Below are 21,595 nucleotides of genomic sequence, written 5' to 3'. Positions count from 1 at the left end.
GGTGACATACATGTACTCTGATGATAAATTTGTTTTTCTTTGAACGTTAAACTTTGATTTCGATTTTCTGATGATACTGAGTACTGGCCTACATAGCCTCCATTTGCAATCCTCAAAAAGCATCTTTTTTGTGTGTGTTCAAGTAATGTGGTGTCTTTCTTAAACAATTCAAAACTACTTTATTTATCATATACTTTGCTTCACTACTGTAAAGAAGAAGGAGAGCAGCCAATTTTCTTACGGCAATGTACCTCAAGAACAATATAATGGCCATTTAATTAGTTTAATTGCTTTTGTATTATGGATAAATGTTGTCCTAAGCCCCAACTTTGAGCAGATAAGCAGCTCATTGAAGAGCTTGCTCCCTCGGTATTGTGGCTCTGTGCTTCTAGGCCCCTTGTCCAAGGAAGGATACGCTGGTATTGGAGGTGGTCCAGAGGAAGCTCACGAGAACAAGCCCAAGAATGAAAGGGTTAATGTATGAAGAGCATTTCATGGCTCTGGGCCTGTACTCACTGGAGTTTAAAAAGAATGAGTTGGGGTGGGGTGGAATCGAATATTGAAAGGCCTAGACAGAGTGGAGTGGAGAGGAACTTTCCTCTTCAGACTGGAGGAGTCTAGGACCAGAGGGCACAGCCTCAGAATAGAAAGACATCACTTTACAAAGATGAGGAGGAATTTCTTTAGCCAGAGGGGAGAAAACCTGTGGAATTCATTGCCATAGATGGCAGTGGAGACCAAGTCATTGGATATATTTAAAGTGGAAGTTGATAGGTTCTTTGAGTAGTAAGGGCATTACAGGCTACAGGGGGAAGACAGGAGAGCAGGGTTGACAGGCGTAATAAATAAGCCATGATTGAACGACAGAGCAATCTCAATGGGACGAATGGCCGAGATCTGCTCCGATGTCTTATGATCTTATGAATGCAATGCCCACAGGCTTGAAACATGTCCCATCCCAGAGGGTTAAGTGAATCAGGTCCAACCATGTAAACACAATGAAATTGAAGGGACTTCTATTTGGAAGAAAACCTATTACAAAGATCCAACTTAATTATTCAATTAGTATCATTACATCTGATTTAGCTCTACGTTTGTTTATTAATAGGTGTTGAAGCATACTGGTTTCACAGAGAAAATACTTAAGCCAGTTTTTCAATGCTGATAACTTTATTCCATAAACAGCATCCATTATTTTGCAACATATGGTAATATCCCTTATGCAACTTAAAAATAAACATTTATTTACTGATGTACAATAAATATCAAATGATCAAATTATACTGTTTACACAAGTCCATAAATTAATTTTACTTTTGAAATCATATTAGCCTACAGAACATTGTTTTGAAGCATTAAGTTGCAGATGAACAAAATGGGAAAGACAATTTGGGATTGTTGGTCTAGATAAGGTGCAAGTCAAATCAAAATAAAACAAGAACATTTACTGTCAGTTCTATCTGCTTTTCAAATTAAGCATGCATTTTCAGAAGAGCAAAAAGTTGCAGTTAGACACTCAGAGGTAAACAGGAACTCTCGCTTCACTCGCTGGAGTATTAGAAGATGCAGCATTTAGGTTTTTGTTGTGAAAAAGATGTAACATTGCAATTTTACGAGGAAAGTTATAACTTTTTTAAAACTGCATAGACTTATTGGTAAATAATTAAAGGTCACTAAAACTGCAGTCCTTCACAATAAAATTATATATGTATATCATGCCTGCCCCATGATAACACCATAAGATCATAAGACATAGGAGCAGAATTAGGCCATTTGGCCCATCAAGTCTGTTTTGCCTTTTCATCATGGCTGATCCAATTTCCCCTCAGACCAATCTCCTGCCTTCTCCCTGTTTCCCTTCATGCCCTGACAAATCAAGATTCTATCAAACTCTGCATTAAATATACCCAATGATTTTGAATTCCACAGCCGCCTGTGGCAATGAAATCCACAGATTCACCACTCTCTGGTTAAAGAAATTCCTTCTCATCTCTATTCTAAAAGTATATCCCTCTATTCTGAGGCTGTGTCCTCTGGTCTTAGACTCCCCCACCACAGGAAACATCCTCTCCACATCCACTCTATTGCGGTCTTTTACCATTCGACTGGTTTCAATGGGATCCCCCTCATTCTTCTGATAACACAATCTGTATAATGGTCTCTAATCTTCATAGTTCTGTCTCTCAGTCAAAAATGTGTCAGAATTTGATGCTGACAGGAAGATTTGTTTACTGGCCACAGAATTACTGGGATAAATTCTGTGGCCATATAATCTGCAAATAGATTAGTTGAGTGACACTGCAATGACATTTAGGAAAGCTAATGTGATCTCCGCAGGATCAAAGCAAAGTTTTGATTTGCAAATTCTTTTCATATTTCACACATCACCTCGCAGCCTTGAACATCTTTTTCTCTGTAACCTTTGGCAACAGAACCCTGAGAGAGCTGAGCTCCCAGTTCTCTTTTCCACAGCTTCAACAGGCAAGACCCAGAGCCTGGGACTTCTCTTTGCAAACCTCTCTCCCTTTCATATGAACCTCAGCACAACCTACATTTTAAAATTCTTTGTGGAGGGGATGTTTCCTATAGTGGCGGGGGCGGGGGGAGGAGGGCCTAGGATCAGACAGCACAGCCTCAGAATAGGGTGACCCTTCAAAACAGAGATGAAGAGGGATTTCTTCAGCCAGAAGGTGCTGGATCTGTGGAATTCATTGCCACAGATAGCTGTTGAGGCCGAGTCACTGGGCAAAGGCTGATAGGCTCTTGGTTAATCGGGGATTAGGGAGAAGGTTGGAGAATGGGGTTGAGAGGGATAATCAATAAGCCATGATGGAAAGATGAAGCAGACGCGATAGCTGAATGGGCCAATTCTGCTCCTAAGTCTTAGGTCTAAATGAATGTTTGCAGTTTCGCGACACCTTCCATGAATATCCCACACGTTGGAATTGGGAAATAAGGTCATTGGTGATACGACAAAAGATCATCCCAACCCATTTACACAGCAGGATACCACAATTTATTCCTTTCATCTGCAGATTTCCTCGTGTTTCCATTTTTCTATTCAGGTTGTTAAGTATTGATAGGATTTTTGAGATTTCTTGCCTGAATTAGTTAGGCTTTGGAATCTTCCACACTCTCACCAAATAGACTTCATTTTGGCATTCCAACTACACCACCTCCCTCCTGCAATAGTCTGCCTGTACTAAAGAATCAGCCTTTGTCAGAGAAGATATCTGCTTCTCTGAAAGGCACCCAAGCCCACTTTCCATACAGTAGTCACAACCTTGGCCAAAGATAATGTGCACAAAACACAGGAGGGGCTGCAGATACTGGAAATCCAGAGCAACATACCTAAGATGCTGGAGGAACTGAACAGGTCAGGCCACATCTATGGGGGGGGGGGGGAATGAACAGTCAACATTTCAGTTCGAGACCCTTCACCAGGACTGGAAAGGAAGTGGGGAAGAAGCCAGAATAAGGTGGAGGGAGAGGAGTAGAAGCTGGCAGGAGATAGATGAGACAAGGAGATGGGGAAGGTGACTGGGTGAAGGGGGAGTGGTATGAAGTAGGCGATAGGTGGGCGAGATGAAGGGCTGGCCAAGCAGTAATCCGTTAGGAGAGGGCACCTCTTATTCCGGCTTCTGCCCCCTTCCTTTCCAAATACTGATGAAAGTTCTGGGTCCCAATCTGACTTACTGAGTTCCTCAAGCATCGTTGTGTTAGAACACAGAACAGTACAGCACAGTACAGCCTCATCATCTCGCAAAGTTGTGCCAACATTTTAACCCACTGGAAGATCAATCTAATTCTTCCCTCCTACTTTGCCCTCCATTTTTCTGTAACTATCTGTGCCCTCGGTGAGACTAGACACAATCCAGATTAAGTGTAGCGATTCCAACTAGCCCACTGGCAGCTGTGAGTAGATGACAAATATAAATTATGTCATCATGACACAGTACGTAATGATGTAATGATGACAAATACCCGTTGAGAGGATGTGCGTTGGGGTGGGGCTTTATCGTTGTATTTGTTGCTGGTTATGAACTAGAATGTGCGGACTTCAGGGGTGGCAAAGGCGAATTTCAATAAACACCCGAATGTATACTGAACCTGAATGAAAACAACTTGCTAGCCACGTGAAAAGGGTGAGACAGGCCTTGTACACCATTTCCATTCATGATCTATCCAACCGGTTCAGATTTGCTTCGTCTGCGGAGGCCAGGTAACTGGAAATATTTAAAACGAAGGTTGATAGGTTATTGATTAGTCAGAGCCTTAAAGGTTACGGGGAGAAAGTGGGGGAATGGGAGGGAGAGTAAGTCAGCCACAACGGAATGGCGGAGCAGACTCGATGGGCCAAATGGCCTGCTATATCTTATGGTCTAATTCCAATTAAAAACACACACACACACACACACACACACACACACACACACACACACTTGCCCAGACCAACAATAAAACTTATTAAGGCAATAAAAAGTTCGCAGATTGAAATCATATATGTACACAATCTCGCACTGTACAGTGATGTGTAAAATACATCTAGTCCACAATTTTAAAAAAAACATAGAGATTTTTTTTGGTGCTTAACGCTGTAGGCTTGATTTCTACTGACAAGGGGACATTTCAGCAGCGAGTCGGAAAAGCTACATGGAATCTCTACTCTCACGGCCCAGGTGTCATGAAAAGACGCGGCTGTAACACGCTGCCAGCGTTGGAGGGTATTCTCGAATGTATAATCTTCACAAATTGGACTTCAGTCTGGCCCCATTCAGTCGTTGGCAATAACCCACCTTCCTGCCACTGAGACCACCCGACCCTCGAGTTTCTGATGCGAGGAGCCCTCGCCGTCAGCCCGCGGCAGAGCCCCGAGAGAACAGGCGGTGTTTGGTGACATAGGAAATCAGCACTGAAAACAAGTCGGGAAGAATGGCAAAGAATTCCTTTAAAGCCTGATATGCTGGCATCATTAAATAAATAATTTGAACTCTACAGATTTAACTGGGTTCCGGGAAAGATTTCCTTAGAGGTACGCCATAGTAACAGGCATTCCGGGCCAACGAGCCCAATTACACCCATGTGAGCCTTGGACTGTGGGAGGACACCGAGGCACCGGAGGAAACCCACGTGGTCACGGGGGGAAACGTACAAACTCCTGACAGCCAGCGGTGGGAATTGAACCCGGGCTCCTGGCGCTGTAATGGTGTTACGCTAACCACTACGCTGCCACGCACCCCGACGACAGGAAATCGTGCGTCTTTCGCCTGGTTAAACGGGCAGATTATGGTGAATGATCTTCGCAATATTTCACGTGAAACATTAAAACAATATGTTTATTTAATACTTCTTGATCGCCGTAAGGCGACGTCGTTATAAAAATATGCCTACTATTTTTAAGCTAAAGTTCGGATTTCTTTTCTTTCTCAAATACGCTGATTCAATGTTCTTAGATAGAATAAGCGCTGACTGCGGGAAGTGCTTTTTGCTAATCGCTTTCAGTGTGCAAACTACACCTGGGGGTCTGCTAGTCAGATGTTAGGAGCGCCCAGACATCCAGATGTCTACGTGCCGATGGATCAAACGTATTGAGTGTTTCATCCAAACCCTGATACCGGAGCCTTGTTCGTCTACAGGTGCTGTGTGTGTATATACCTTTTTTTTAGATTTTTAAAAAATATTATCCTTGTAGAAATCACAATAACATTTACACAAATCTCTTTGGTATATGTTCATCCGCCGATACAGAATTTCACAGAAACTCTAGTTAACTGGAGTGCAGTCCCCTGTTCTTTCAAACTCGTCTGTATAAATACGGTTAGACAGGAAAATGTCGTTTTAGTGCAAATCGTAGTCACAAAGTTTTAAAAAAAATGTTTGGCCCACAAGCGGGGAGAACGCGTTCCTTTCAAGTTTCCCTCAATAATGATAACTTCCAGTGGAAACAAGCGTCTCCTTTCACGTAAACCATCCATGACCATTTTTTAAAAGATTGCATAGTTCTGGACTTAGGCATCTTACACGTGTGTAGGCAGTTTTGCAAACAAAAGGCAGTGCACCTCCGTGGTAAAAACTCTCGACCCCGTGTTCACAACGAAAGGATCGTGTGCATTTTTGTCTGGGGAAAGTGCCATTGGATGTCACGGTAAAAAAAATAAATGCAAGGAAAGCTACTGTGTGTGTGTGTGTGTGTGTGTGCAAGCCGGTGGCCACGTGGAACCTTTCCGTGGGCTTAGAAATCTGACTGGACGTTTCGGCTGAAGGGTTCGATGAAGGGTTTTGGCCCTAAACGTCAGCAGTTTTCCCCCCTCCATAGACGCTCCTTGATCTGCTGAGTTCCTCCAGGATTTTGTGTGTGTGTGTGTTACTCCGGATCTCCAGCACCTGCAGAAGCTTGTGTGTTTAAAAGTCTGAGCATCACACACACACAATGCTGGAAGAACTCAACAGGCCAGGCAGCATCTTTAAAGGTCTGAGCTGAACTTAACGCTCCGGGGAGGTTCCACGCAAGAGTTACGTCCTAAATCTAGAGAGTGTAGCAAGTGACTGTTTCTTCCGTCTGTATGCCTGTGTGTGTGTGTGTCCCCGTCCGTCTGTCTGTGCCTGTATGTGTGTGTGTGTTTGTGTCTGTGTGTGTGTGTGTGCGCGTGCTGAAGCTTGTATAGGACCCCCTCTCTGAGGGTGCGGGGTTTGGGGTTCTCTAAGGGTTTACGAACAGTGTGTGTGTGTGGGGGGGGGGTGGGGATCTCTCAGGGTTTACGAACAGTGTGTGTGTGTGTGTTTGAGGGTGCGGGGTGTGGGGATCTCTCAGGGTTTACGAACAGCCGCATTCCTCCACGATCATGTTCTGAATGTCCTTTTTCACAATGTTATGTCCGTCATCGTAATAGAGCATGGACATTGCCCTGAGTTTGGTAGGGACACAACAGGATTTGATGTTGTTAAAGGGGCTGTAGCCCCTGATCCTGTAGTGATTGATGACGGCCGAGTGGAAGGAAAGAGACGAGCCCGAGGTGCCGGCGATGTGGCTCGGGCACTCTCCCTCGCAGTAGTTCCCATAGTAGCCGGAAGGCGCTATGATCCAGTCGCTCCAGCCGATGTCTCGGAAGTTCACAAAGAAACGCTTCCTGCAGCAGATGTTGGACTTCCCTTCGCACTCCAGCCCCCGTTTGCGGATCCGGTGCGTGTGAGCGTCCGATTCCCGCAGCAGAAGCATCAGGAAGGGGCGGAACGACTCGTCCTTCCCCGCTGCCTCCAGCAGCACGGGGGAGGCACCGGCTTCCCTGCACTGCGCGCAGGCAACCCTCAGGAGCAGGGACCTCTCCGGCGTGCTCAGCGTCTCCTGCACCGCCCTCGACACCGGCAGCGTGTGCCAGCCGCTGACTTTGACATCCACCTGCTTCTCGACGAAGGGGAAGCTGTCGTTACCTCGGTACAGCCGAATGGTCACCTTATTCCTGCTTCGGCTAGACTTGTTTGAGAGCTTCAGGTACAGCCAGACATTGGCTTGGTCCACCAGAGACAGCTCGCTATCCTCCTCCTTGGCAATGTGAAAGTGCAAAACGTCTGGAGACGGACCTGTAGACCAGAAGGGACGGTTGAAGGGGGATGGGGGTATGGGAGGGGCGCACGACATCAACCAGTTAGACAGAGTCAATCATTAAACATAGAACCCAGAACATTACGGCACACTACAGGCCCTTCGACCAACGATGTTGTGCTGGCCCGCTCTAAGACGAAGTCTACAATGAAACCTGACAGGCCCAGATAGAGTGGACGTGGAGAGGATGTTTCCTATAGTAGGGCAGTCTAGGACCAGCGGGCACAGCCTCACAATAGAGGGGCGTCCCTTTGGCACAGAGATAAAGAGGGATTTCTTCAGCCGGAATGTGGAGTTCACTGCCACAGACGGCCGTGGAGAACAAGTCATTTGGGTATATTAGAAGCTGAGGTAGTTGATTAGTAAGGATGGCAAAGGGTATGGGGAGAAGGCAGAAGAATGGGGTTGAGCCATGACGGAATACGGAGCAAACACGAGAAAGTCTGCAGATGCTGGAAATCCGAAACAACACACACACACACATGCTGGAGGAACTCAGCGGGTCAGGCAGCATCTGTGGAAAACAGTAAACAGTCGAAGTTTCGGGCTGACACCCTTCTTCCGGACCGAATAAGTGCCTCGACCCGAAATGCCGGCGGTTTACTCTTTTCCACAGATGCTGCCTGACCTGCTGAGTTCTTCCAGCACTTTGTGCGCGTTGCCTTGGAATGAGGAGCAAGCTCGAAGGGCCGAACTCTTCCTATGTCTTATGCTCGTATCAAACTACCCCGTTCCTCCTACATAACCCTACACTTTTCTATTCATCCACGTGCCTGTCTAAGTTTTTTAAATGTACCCGATGTATTTAGCTCCACAGTCACCCCTGGCCAATCAGAAGCATTTGTTTTACCATTGATCCACGGTACGTATAGAAGTCAGCTTTGTTGGAAACAGATTGGTTTCACTCACATTCCGCCCTGGGTCCAGGTGCAGTCTTAGCTGTATGCTCTCCAGGTGACCGAGCTGCCCCGCCCGTGGAAGCTGTCAGCCACTCGGGGAAAAACTATTCGAAAATTAGACTCTTCCTGCTTGACCCATCTGTGCACCCTCCCGGCCGGTTGCTTCCCCTCGCCACCCGAAACGTGCTAACCCAGTGACCGCAACATGCTGGAGGACCTCAGGAGGTCTGGCAGCATCTCCGGAGAGGAACACATAGTTGACGTTTGGCGCCGAGACGGAACCCCGATGAACGGTTGCGGCTCCAAACAGTCGATTGTTTATCCCTCTCCATAGATGCTGCCTGACCTGCTGAGTTCCTCCAGCATTTTGTGCGTGTGTGTGTTGCTCTGGGTTTCCGGCATCTGCAGAATCTCTCGTGTATACCCAATGGGCTTCAGCTTCCGAGTTTTAACTGCCTTTTTCTAACAGATGATTATCTGCGCCACATACACACACTTCACTACCTCCCCGGCTCAGCGATTCTTCCCATTCAATTGCAATTGTTTTCCCTTAAATCTGAATAAAAAACGCGCCGTGAACGCCATGGATCTAACCTGCTTCAGCGAAGCTGATGACCTCCGAAGCCTGTTCGGGTTCGTTCAGCGCTGACAGGCTGGAGGGATTCTCCTCTATCTCCACCCGGCCGTCCTCTCGTACCCGCCCAACGTGCAGTCTCTTCAGGGCGCTTAAAAGTGCAGCTTTGGGGACCGGCTGCGTGATATTCGGCCTGCTCTTGAGATGCAGCATATTCAGTATGTGCCTCTTCACGGCCTCCACCAGCTGATTGTCAGCGCCGGCCGAGTGTGGCTGCAGCCGGGGCACCGAACAGCTCGGACAGTCGGGCACTCGTGCGTCCTCGACAGGTAAGGTGGGCGAAGCCCGCGCCCAAAGTCCACCGAACAGCAGGAAAAATCCACCGAGCAGGTAAAATGACATCTTCAAACACCGGCAAAGGGTCTGGGCTGGAGAGAGATACAAAATTTAATAAATAAAATCAAAGTTTATCTGAAGTTTCGTATATGCCGTAAATTCTTCAGGTTCTTGCGAGAAGTCTCGGGGAAGTTGCTTGATATCTTGGGAGACGAGAGTTGGCTCAATAAATATGATGGTCCCGACTTCGACTCGAGCGTTTTCTTTCTCTCTCCCCTGCACTCTGCCCTGTTTCTATTTCTCTCTCCTCTCTCTCTCTCTCTTTATATCTCTGTCTCGCTCCCTCCTCAAGTGCGGAACAGCTCGACAATTCGCAGTCGCTGTGAGATCTTCCCCCTCTCTTCTGAGCTGCTGCTGTCAAGAGACCTTCTCGCACTTGTGGGACCGCGAGGCTCTGAGCTCATGGACAGCAGTGTCGAACTGGAACAGATGACTGTGCAGCCGTGGGGGTCTTTACAATTCAGAAACTATAACGAGGGCCGGATAACCGGCAAAGGGAGGGTGGAGCGGCAGTGGGCGGAGGCTGCAGACATTCGAATGCGACCTTCGGCGTCTTTTACAGCTACTTAACCCTTTGGGCGGCTCGGAAGCGTGGATTTCAGAGATGTTTTAGCATAGAACGAAACAGAACTGCTGACCAAACACCTCAGCTTCGAGACCGGCGGCAGACTCACTCCCTGCCTCTGAAAACTTTGTTTTCGCCATTACACGGACTGTAGACTCCAAGCAAAATAGACCTTTTTAACAGTTAACCGTGGAACAATTAAAGGAATTCTTTATGGTCACGAACGACTCTGCCCACAAAGCTATCCTAGAAACACAGATGTACAAAACCCAGCGAAATAAGCGCACTTAGACGGATTATAGTGTAAAAACTTACAGAAACCCGCTATGTTTGGCACTTGGCTCTATAATTAGGACGAGACCAGAATCTGTGTCGAAAGAATGAGACGCGCGAAGAGAGTTGGTTTTGATGGAGCTGGTGTGACAGCCTTAAAAAACAAACGGATCCTTCTTTAAACATGGAAGCTTGCGTGTGCATTGTCAGTTAATATTCATCAGTATCCAACACTGCACTTTTAACTGCACAGAAGAGGTCAGAATGTGGCCGTCGCTGGCAAGAAATGTTGCGCCGCTCAGGGCATTATTGGCGAGGTACTATCCGACAGACTCGAAATCTCATCTGAACCCGCTACCAAACATGTTATTAGCGGCCGCTTCAAGAATTGCCGGTTCTCGGGGGCTCCAGAGGACGGAACCGCCGCATTCTGGGGCCGGGGGGTGGGGGTGGGGGACAACAAAATAAGTTTATTTGTCTTACTCGCTTTTATTTTCCAAGTTCAAAAGAGGTCACCAGGTTGGGTGAAAAATAAACAACGGCTGCAGTAAACATGCCTTTTGAGGTTGCCTGTGCACAGAACCGACCTTTCCGGTCAGTCGGTAAGGTGAAATATTTCACGGCGACGTTTTTTTTTGCCTTGGGTCTGTGGAACGGGTTAGGAGAGGATTTCGGCGGAGTGTGACCCAAGCGTGAATCTGACGTTAACCCCTCTTATGTCATCATGTTGTAATGGACTGACCGTGAGTCAGACTTCGACTGACTCCTATCTGGAATGTCCCCATCACTTGGTTTCCCGTGACCTCCTACCGTTAGACAGAAGGTACGGCAGTATAAGTACATGAACTATTAGGGCTGAGTAACAGCTTCTTCCCCCGGGGTGTGAAACTTCTGAACAGCCAGTACACACTGTTAATGACAGTGCCGGTAGCTGTAATATATATTTAACTGTATGTCTTATATGCATTTTATGTCAACTTGTAGAGATACAGAATAGTTTACCATCTATGAATATTATTCTGTTAATTCTATTTTATGTGACAAAAATATGTACTGTGTTTTGCACCTTGATCCCGAAGGAACGATGTTTCGCTTGGCTATATACATGTGTATGGTTGAATGCCTATAAAATTGAACTTGAAATTGTCTCCCTCCCCTAAACGCCTATCTCTCCCCTCTTTTGCCTCTCGCTTCCCAGTCGTTCGCTCTCCTCGCTCCATGTGTCTGTAATCTTTTTACAGAATACAGCTTAATAGAGACCAAATGGTAGAAAACGCCAGTCCAACTCAGCGTTCTTCAGTCTCATACCCTCCCGGTCCCGCTGCCACGACCCGCTCGGGACGCAATGCTTCTCACTCAGAACAACTCACACATAAAATGCCGGAGGATGCCTTGAATCTGCAAAATTTTTGTTTTGCGGAGTATGCGTGAAATATTAGCAATCGCTATCCGCCTTTGCTCATAGAATTTTTCCTGTAATCTTCAGTTTTAAAAACCGAACTGTTCAGCTGCGTTTTATGAATCAAATGGTTTTGTTGGCGCTGTGTGATCCTGTGTAATTTTGCCGACCGTGGTAACAGCTCTAACGTCCAGGGTTGCCTGGAACCCCACTGCCGCTAATGGGAGAAAAGCAGAGCGGAGTTTCCGAGAGCTTAGCGTTTCTATTTGCGCATTAACCTCATTTGCCCGTAATACGCCACGTGGATGTGTGTATACTCTACTGTGCGCTATTGTATCAACGCTCCAGGGGCTCCCAATAGTTTCCACACATCTGCAGAATTTCATCGTGTTTGCCCAATAGTTTTAATCCTGCTTCAACCTGACGGAAACACTTCCAATGATAACGAAGTTCCCGCGCCCTCTGACCTCGAATGAGCGAGGGATGTGGGTTGATAATCGCGGTGTTCGCGGATAGTTTCTCCTTCCCCAGCAATTACAGAGCGCTTCGAAGTGAAAGGTCCGTCTTTCTGTCTCTGATTTCTGAACGGCCCATGAACACACAAAATGCTGGAGGAACTTAGACAGTCAGGCAGCATCTATGGAAATGTTTCAGGCCGAGGCCTTTCTTCAGGACTGGAAAGGAAGGGTTAGGTGCCGGAATAAAAAAGGTGGGGGCAGGGGAGGAGTGACAGGCAGGTGAGAAGAGATAAGAGGCCGAGTGGGGAATAGGGAAAGATGACGGAATTCCTTTGGCATGACTTATTTTTATTGTAACATAGTAATTTTTATGTATTACACTGTACTGCTGCCACAAAACCACAATTTTCACGATATATGTTGGTGATAATAAACCTGATTTTGGGCCTCTGTATGCTTGTTTGTGGAGACACTAGCATTTGTGAATGTACATTATTAGAACTTTTCACGCATTTATATACCGCGTGGAGACACAGATTCTGCAAATGCTGGAAAGCTGGATCAATGCACAGCAAGTTTTGGCGGAACTCAGCGGATCAGGCAGGATCTATGGAGCAGAGTAAACAGTCGATGTAGCAGGCTGAGACCCTGCTGAGTTCCTTCTGTTTTTTTTGTGTGCTATTTGAGAATTTAGGTATTAAGTACTTAGGTATTAGGTATTTAGGTACTTAGATACTTAATAATTTATGTTTATGTTGCTTCCATAAGACCATAAGATATAGGAGCAGAATTAGGCCATTTGGCCCATTGAGTCTGCTCCGCCATTTCATCATGGCTGATCCAATTTCCCTCTCAGCCCCAGTCTCCTGCCTTCTCCCCGTATCCCTTCATGCCCTGACCAATCAAGAATCTGTTAACCTCTGTCTTAACTATACCTAACGACTGGGGCTCCACAGCCACCCGTGGCAACAAATTCTGCAGATTCACCACTCTCTGGCTGAAGAAATTCCTCCCCATCTCTGTTCTAAAAGGACACCCCTCTGTTCTGAGGCTGTGCCCGCTCATCCTAGACTCTACCACCATGGAAACATCTTCTTCAAATCCACCCTATTGAGGCCTTTCAGCATTCGATATGTTTCAATGAGGTCACCCCTCATCTTTCTGAATTCCAGTGAGCACAGGCGCAGAGCTATCAAACGCTTCTCATATGACGAGCCTTTCAATCCTGGAATCATTCTCATGAACCTGCTATGGACCCTCTGCAATGTCAGCACATCCTTCCTTAGATAAGGAACCCAAAACTGCACACAATAATCCAACTGAGTCCTCACCAGTGCCCTCAACATCACATCCTTGCTTTTATGTTTCAGTCCCTAAATGTCCAGAAATCCATCAGTCTGTGCTTCGAATAAGCAGTCTCCACTTGGGAATGAGAAACCTGAAGACTTACTACCACTGAGTGAAGAAAAATCTTATTTCAGTCCTCACTTACTATTTAGTACATACAGTACTGTGCAAAAGTCTTAGGCATGCTAGATATATATATGGCTAGTGTGACTAAGACGTTTGCACAGTACTGTAGTAATTTCATGTATTGCACTGTACTGCTGCTAAAAAAAAATTTCATGATGTGAGTGATGATAAACTTGATTCTGATATAGGTCTCTATTGTGGACTGAGAGTGGGAAGGGGGCAGAGAAAGGGGAATCCTGTTTGGGAAAAGGGGAAGGGAGAGGGGATGGAGTGGGAAGCACTAGAGAATCATTCTGTAATGATTACTCGCAGCTCTTCACCCTTTGCTTCTGCCAGATTTACGAACCTGCTCTCCGCTCCACGGTGATGAATACAGTACTGTGCAAAAGTCTTAGGCTCCCTGGCTACATTATATATATATGTGACTAAAACCTTTGCACAGTACTGTAGAAAATATAACATAGAATTCTACAACTCAGTAGAGGCCTTTCAGCCCGTGACGTTGTGCCGACCCTTTAACCTGCTCTAAGATCCATCTAACCCTTCCCTTCCACTCGGCCCTCCAGTTTTCTATCATCCACGTGCCTATCTTAAGAATTTTTTAAATGCCCCAAATGTCACCCTGGCAGCCAGTTCCACGTACCCACCGTCCCCTTGTGTAAAGAAATCTACCTCTGACATCCCCACTGTACTTCCCCCCCCATCACCTTAAAACTATACCCACTTGTATTAGCCATTTCTGCCCTGAAAAAGATGTCTCAGGCTGTATGTTTGATCTCTGCAGCTAATCATCCTATTTAGGGCTCTGTTGGTCAGGGTCAACCATGGACGTTGCCTCCTGGCTGTCTAGATACACAATCCTGGGCAGTACAACATGGAGAGCAAGCTGTTGCCCTCGTAGCAAGCTCCACCTCTCCGTGCATCTGCTGGATCAAAAGGAATGGCTGAGACTAATACAGCTTGGCACCAGCAGTATTGCAAGAGTTGCCATTCAGTGTTAAATGCAATGTAGGACTGCCTTAGAGACTCAAGCACCAGATTTTTCCCTTGGGTTTTACTCCCAAAGTCTTCCCATGAGTAGGTATAGCCACAAGGCAGCAGAGGCTTGAGATCAGGATTTTCCTTTTCCTGGATAAGCTGCCAACCACAGCTGAGGAGCCCCATCTACCCAAAGCGACTGGTTTTAAGGCACCAGCGATGAGCCTTCGCCCCTTGTCCTATCAGTAGAAATGATTCAATCGGGCTCAGCAGCTAATCCACATGTGAAGTCCAAGAGCTGGACTTGGTTGTCAGAGGCTATTCAAGGCACACGCCATTGGGAGCGTTAAATAGGTAGTGCAAACTTGCCCCCATTATCACCCCTGGCTATAACAACCTTAAGAAACCATAATCATCTTGTACACCTCAATCAAGTCACCTCCATTCCTCCTGCACTTCAAAGAGAAAAGCCCTAACTTGTTCAACCTATCCTCATAAGACATGCTCTCTAATCCAGGCAGCGTCCTGGCAAGTCTCCTCTGTACCCTCTCTAAAACTTTCATATCCTTCCGATATTGAGGCAACCAGAACTGAACGGATCTATTACAGCTCGGGGCATTCCGGAGTTTGGAGTACAACTCTGGCGCCGTTCTGTAAGGAGTCTCTGTGCGTCCTCCACGTGGAATGCATGGGGTTTCCCCGGGAGCTTGGTTTCCGCCCACACTCCGAAGACGTAGTGGGTAAGTAAACCAGTCATTGTAAATTGTCCGTGAGTAGGTTAGGGTTAACTGGGGTTGTGGGGTTGCTGGGACGGCATGGTTTGTCAGGCCAGAAGGGCCTACTCCACACTGTATTGCTAGTTAAAAAAATGAATAAATAAATAAAAGCAAGAATAGGAAAGTTAAACTACAGAAAACTACAAGACAAATAACAATTCTACATCACGGACAAACCCTCCCAACCACTGAGCATATCTACATGAAACACTGTCGTCAGAAAGCAGCATCCATCGTCAGAGATCCCTGCCAGCCAGGCCATGCTCTCTTCTCACTGCTGCCATCAGGTGGAAGGTACAGGAGCCTCAGGACTCGCACCAGCAGATTCAGGAACAGTTCGTACGCCTCAACCATCAGGCCGTGGAACAAAAGGGAATGACTACACTCACTTGTCCACCAACTGAGATGTTCCCACAACCAATAACACAACCACTTTAAGGACTCTTTATCCTGTTATTTCATGGTTTGTTGTCTTCTGTATGCTACTTGATCTTTTATTGACCTGTTATAGTTACTATTAACCATATAACCAGATAACAATTACAGCACGGAAACAGGCCATCTCGGCCCTTCTAGTCTGTGCCGAACTCTTACTCTCACCTAGTCCCATCGACCTGCACTCAGCCCATAACCCTCCATTCCTTTCCTGTCCATATAGCTATCCAATTTTACTTTAAATGACAATATCGAACCTGCCTCAACCACTTCTGCTGGAAGCTCGTTCCACACAGCTACCACTCTCTGAGTAAAGAAGTTCCCCTCATGTTACCCCTAAACTTTTGCCCTTTAATTCTCAACTCATGTCCTCTTGTTTGAAACTCCCCTACTCTCAATGGAAAAAGCCTATCCACCTCAACTCTATCTATCCCCCTCATAATTTTAAATACCTCTATTAAGTCCCCCCTCAACCTTCTATGCTCCATAGAATAAAGACCCAACTTGTTCAACCTTTATTCTATAGATTTACTGAGTATGCCTGCAGGAAAATGAATCTCGGGGTTGTATGTGGTGACATGTATGTATTATAATAATAAAATTTTACTTTGAACTCTGAACTTTAATCCAATATCATCAAGATCTTTATTTTATACTTGAGTGCTCTTGCAACGTAAATGGTCTGTATTCGAGATGTAGGTGGTATGTTCTGTAATTCTGCATATGACACCAAAATTGGCAGTGCAGTAGACCATGAAGAAAGTTTCCTTAAGGATCCAGATCAACGGGAAAAGTGGGCCCAGGAATGGCAGATGGAATTTAACACAGGGAATTGCCAAATGATATGGAAAGGTTGGATAGGTTAGGACTTTATTCCTTGGAAAGTAGAAGAAGTTCAAAGGTTCATCTTATTGTCAAAGTACATATGTACAATACAACTCTGATATTTGTCTTCTCCAGACAGCCATTAAGTACAGCAAAGCCATGGGTGTTGATGAAAGAAAAGACATCAACTCCCCCCAGCACAAAAAAAGAAAAGAAACAATACTCAGAGACCAATAAAATCCCCCTCGCCCATTGCAAAAAAAAACAGCCATGATAACAATCAACAACCCCCAACACATAACAATCCCCGACCTCTTCACTCGCAGAACAGTGACAGTAGCACCAAACACCCAAAAGAACAATTAACAGATCACCCACCTGCCAATCAAAATTATGAGGGATATAGATTGGGTAAATGCAAGCAGTTTTTTTCCATTCATTTTGGGGGGGGGGACTACAACCAGGGGTCATGGGTTCAGGGTGAAAATTGAAAAGTTTAAGGGGAACATGAGGGGAAACGTCTTCACTCAGAGGGCTGTGAGAATGTGGAACAAGCTGCCAGCACAAGTGGTGCACGCAAGCTCGATTTCAACATTTAAGAGAAGTTTGGATAGGTACGTGGGCGGTAGGAGTATGGAGGGCGATGGTCCCGGTGCAGGTTGATAGGATCAGGCAGTTTAAATGGTGCAGCATGAACTAGATGGGCTGAAGGGCCCATATCTGTGCTGTATTTTTCTATGACTCTATGATGCACTTTGGGAAGTTAAACCAGGGCAGAACATACAGAGTAAATGACAGGGACTTGTTGTAGAACAGAGAGACCTTGGTTAAAATAAAATGAACTGTTGGGGGAACTCAGCAGAGAAGCAGCACTTACAAGGAGAAATGGACCGTTGACCATTCTGATTGAGACTCTTCACCCAGACTGAAAGAGCAGAGGGGAAATAGCCAGTGTGAAAAGGTGAGGGGAAGACACAGGGCAAGAGTTGGCTGGGGAGAGAGAGAACGGGTAAGGAATGTGATAAGCAGGTGGGAGGGGAGAGTGGGCATAGTGACAGAGGCCGGGAGGTGGCAGCGCTAGGAAAGAAAGGACTGCAGGCAGGGGAGCAACCAAATAAGGCAGACGGGGCGTGAAGGTGGGGGAACCGTGGCAGGGAAGGGACCCAGTGGGAGGAATGTTTTGGTGATGGGCAGATGGAGTGGGTACAGGACGGGAATGTTGCAGTAAACATCAAACTTACCTGCTCATCGAAAGCCTCTCCTTCGGAGGAAGCAGGGATTGACCCCCATATAAGGACCACTGCAGCTCCTCCCACTAGCTACCGTTTAGCTGGTGATGCCACAGCACCGGTACAGAACCATGAGCTAGGGGTGCATTGCTGTGGAAAAAAATAAATACCGCAGGTGTGCTGCAGTAAAGAGGGCCTGGGTGCACGCTTCAGATAAGAATTTGCCTCAATATTTGTGTTTAGTGTCTGTCTTGTCCTGCTACTTCAGGCGCTCAGTTTAGTTAAGTGTTTGTAACTGAGTGGAACTTGAAGGATTTACTGAATATTCAGTGTTTGTCTCGTCCTGTAAGTAAATAGTCAACCTACTTACTGATAGTTAGTGTCATCTGTCCCCAATTACTGAATCTGATTTCTCACAACAGATAAATATTGCTGTGTATTTAATATTTAGGTAATATTTAAATAAAATTGTTCGATTAAGCATTCTTTGATGTTTAAATAATTCATTATGGGTTCCTTAAGGCCGTTACAAGGATGGGTGGTAATGGGGACAAACTCCCACTACCTGTTAAATGCTCCCAATGGTGTGCACCTCAAATAGCCTCTGTCTAGCTCCTGCCCTTCACATGTTGCTTGGCTACTAAACCCAGGGGAACCATTTTTACTGAGGAGGAGAAGGGTTAAAGGTGGGTTGCTGGCACCTCAAAGCCAGTCGCTTTGGGCAGGTGGGGCTCGTCAGCTGTGGTTGGCAGCTCACTTAGGAGAAGGAAAACTCTGATCTCAAACCTCCGCTGCCTTGTGGCTACACCCACTCATGGGGAAGGTTTCAGGGGTAAATTCCAGATCTGGAGTCCTTAAGGCTGTCCTACATTGAGTTCGAGTACTGGCAATTCCTGCAATGCTGCTGGTGCTAAACTGTATTGGTCCCTGACATTCCTTTGGGTTCATCAGATGCGAGGAGAGGTGGAGCTTGCTACATGGGCAATAGCTTGCTCTCCATATCGTACTGCCCAGGCTTGTGTATCATATGGACAGCTGGGACGCAACATCATAGTCAACCCTGAGTGACGGAAGCCTCACTCATATGTAAAAGTATGCCCATAGCATACGTAACTGTGCTGTCACGTCATACGCACGCACCTTGCTTAAAGTAAAAACAAAGTTAGACTCACAAAGTGGACTTCCTGTATTTTCCTTTCAATTAGTTTTATATTTTGGAGTTGAGTTGCAAAACATATCAAATACGAATCTCTGCCTAACTTGCCAGGGCTGTATAGGGTCCTGGGTGGTGGTGAGGGAGTTATTGGGGACATCTTAATGTTTTGGATACAACATTAATATTATTGTCTTCCCTGGGAGGCTGCTTTGCGTATTGTCTCTGTGGAGAGAGGATCAAAACTGCACACAATCCACCCATTTGTTTAAACAATGGCCCTGTATAATCGTAGCAAGATACCTTCCCTTCTGTACTCGATTCTCCTTGCTATGAATGTCAAAAGACCGAATGCCTTTTTAACTGCTTGCTGTGACTTCACATTTACCTGTTTTGTGAAGACAGGTGCAACATTTAATTTTTCTGCCACTTCCTCATTTCCTCATTTCCCCATTATACATTCAGTGGGTGTTTGTCCTGTACGTCCCGTACTTAATAAATTAGCCAGTGAGTGTATGTTCACGATTTTCTGCTGCTGTAGCCCATCCACTTCAACGTTCAACATGCTGTGCGTTCAGAGATGCTCTTCTGCATTTCACTGTTATAACACACGGTTATTTGAGTTACTGTTCCTTTCCTGTCAGCTTGAACCAGTCTGGCCATTCTCCTCTGACTTCTCTCATTAACAAGGCATTTTCGCCCACAGAACTGCTGCTCACTGGATGTTTTTTTTTTGTTTTTCATACTGTTCTCTGTAAACTCGAGAGACTTTTGTGCATGAAAATCCCAGCAGTTTTGGGGGTACTCAAACCATTCCAACTGGTATCAACAACCATTCCGGGGTCAAAGTCACTTAGATCACATTTCATCCCCCTTCTGATGTTTGGTCTGAACAACAACTGAACCTCTTGACCAGGTCTGCATTCTTTTATGCATTGACTTGCTGCCATGTGATTGGCTGATTAGATATTTGCATTAATGAATTGAGCCCAGGTGTACTTAATAAAGTGGCCACTGAGTGTATACATTTCTGTTGCTATGAAAAGGGAAGGATGTGTCTTCTTATGGGAAGTTTTTGGAACTAGGGACTACTGCTGATCCTCTCCGGCTTATCTGAGCAACACACATAAAATGCTGGAGAAACTCAGTGTTCCTTCGTTCACTCAATGTTTAACTTATTCCACAATCTAGAGGCTAACTTTCAAGGACTCTTGAACTCAGTATTATTTACGAGGGATGATTGATAAGATCGTGGCCTAACGTAGAAGGAGTCAATTTTAGAAAATTAGTTAATAACGCATCAGGGTGATTGATAAGTTCATGGCCTAAGGTAAAAGGAGATGAGTTATTAGCTTCAAACTTTCTGCATGATCACTGAAAGAGCTGAACTGCATGTGCATGTAACGAGAGCTGTCAAAATTACTCTTGAATTTTGAAATCAAACCCACATCCACCACTTCCCTTGGCCGCTGGTTCCACACTTGCTCCACCCTCTGGGTGAAGAAGTTCCCCCTCATGATCCCTTTAAACATTAAACCTTTCACCCTTAACCCATGACCTCTAGTTCTAGTCTCACCCAACTTCAGTGGAAAAACGCAAACACGAAGAAATCTGCAGATGCTGGAATTTCAGGCAACACACATATGTGTTCAGTGGAAAAAGCCAGCTTGCATTTACCCTATCTATACCCCTCATAATTTTGAATAGCTTTATCAAATCTCCCCTCACTCTCCTACACTGCAGAGAATAAAGTCCAAAACCATTCATACTCTCTCTATCCTTCAAATCCTCAAGTCATGGCAATCTCCTCATAAATTTTCTCTGCATTCTTTCAATCTTATTAACATTTTAAATATGTATTTTTTATTTTTATTTTCTAATGTTTGTAGTTTGCTGTGATTTCTTGGAGGAAATGGGAAATCTTCAGAACTGCTGAGGTACTTTGAGGCCACTATAAGGAATGCACAAAATAAATTGCAATAAATCTCAGTCAGAGTTGCACTGTGACCACCGATGCAATGAGAGCAGCTGAGTAATGAACGAGAGGCAGTGAATGCTGTGCTTTAATTATAGAGCTTAGAACAGAGAACAGTACAGCACAGTACAGGCCATTCATCCCATGATGCTGTGCTGACCTTTAACCAACTCTAAGATCAATCTAAACCTTCCTACTATATGGCCCCCTGAAAGTGAGATCATTGGTTGTAGGAACATTTCAATGATGGGGCAAGTGAGTGTAGTTATCCCCTTTTAGAAACATAGAAACATAGAAAACCTACAGCACAATACAGGCCCTTAGGCCCACAAAGCTGTACTGAACATGTCCTTACCTTAGAACTACCTAGTCTTACGCATAGCCCTCTATTTTCTAAGCTCCGTGTATCTATCCAGGAGTCCCCACCACTGCCGCTGGCAGCCCATTCCACTCACTCACCACTCTGCGTAAAAGACTTAACTCTGACATCTCCTCTGTACCAACTTCCAAGCACTTTAAAACTGTCTCCTCTCATGCTAGTCATTTCAGCCCTGGGAAAAAGCCTCTGACTATCCACACAATCAATG

At 45.6% G+C, this 21,595-nt stretch overlaps 1 protein-coding gene across 1 annotated transcript; it reads right to left on the bottom strand.

The window, feature by feature from the left end:
* Positions 1-1,197: 1,197 nt before the first annotated feature.
* inhbab (inhibin subunit beta Ab) lies at positions 1,198-9,861 on the bottom strand. Its single transcript, XM_063066667.1, has 2 exons — positions 9,094-9,861; positions 1,198-7,578 (listed from the first exon to the last, which is right to left on the bottom strand). The coding sequence occupies exons 1-2, from the start codon at positions 9,473-9,475 to the stop codon at positions 6,815-6,817; spliced, it is 1,146 nt and encodes a 381-aa protein (XP_062922737.1). The 5' UTR covers positions 9,476-9,861; the 3' UTR covers positions 1,198-6,814.
* Between the last annotated feature and the right edge of the window lie 11,734 nt (positions 9,862-21,595).

This window comes from Mobula hypostoma, chromosome 1 (assembly GCF_963921235.1).
Source record: "Mobula hypostoma chromosome 1, sMobHyp1.1, whole genome shotgun sequence".
NCBI lineage: Eukaryota > Metazoa > Chordata > Chondrichthyes > Myliobatiformes > Myliobatidae > Mobula > Mobula hypostoma.
The sequence above is the reverse complement of the archived record's forward strand: the minus strand, read 5'-3'. Positions and strand labels throughout refer to the sequence as shown.

Bases quoted from the DNA above. Each gene is read 5' to 3' on its own strand.
- inhbab (XM_063066667.1), bottom strand. From the start codon at position 9,475: ATGTCATTTTACCTGCTCGGTGGATTTTTCCTGCTGTTCGGTGGACTT. The intron at 7,579-9,093 runs GTTAGATCCATG...TCTGGTCTACAG, and splicing joins CATCAGCTTCGCTGAAGCAG to GTCCGTCTCCAGACGTTTTG.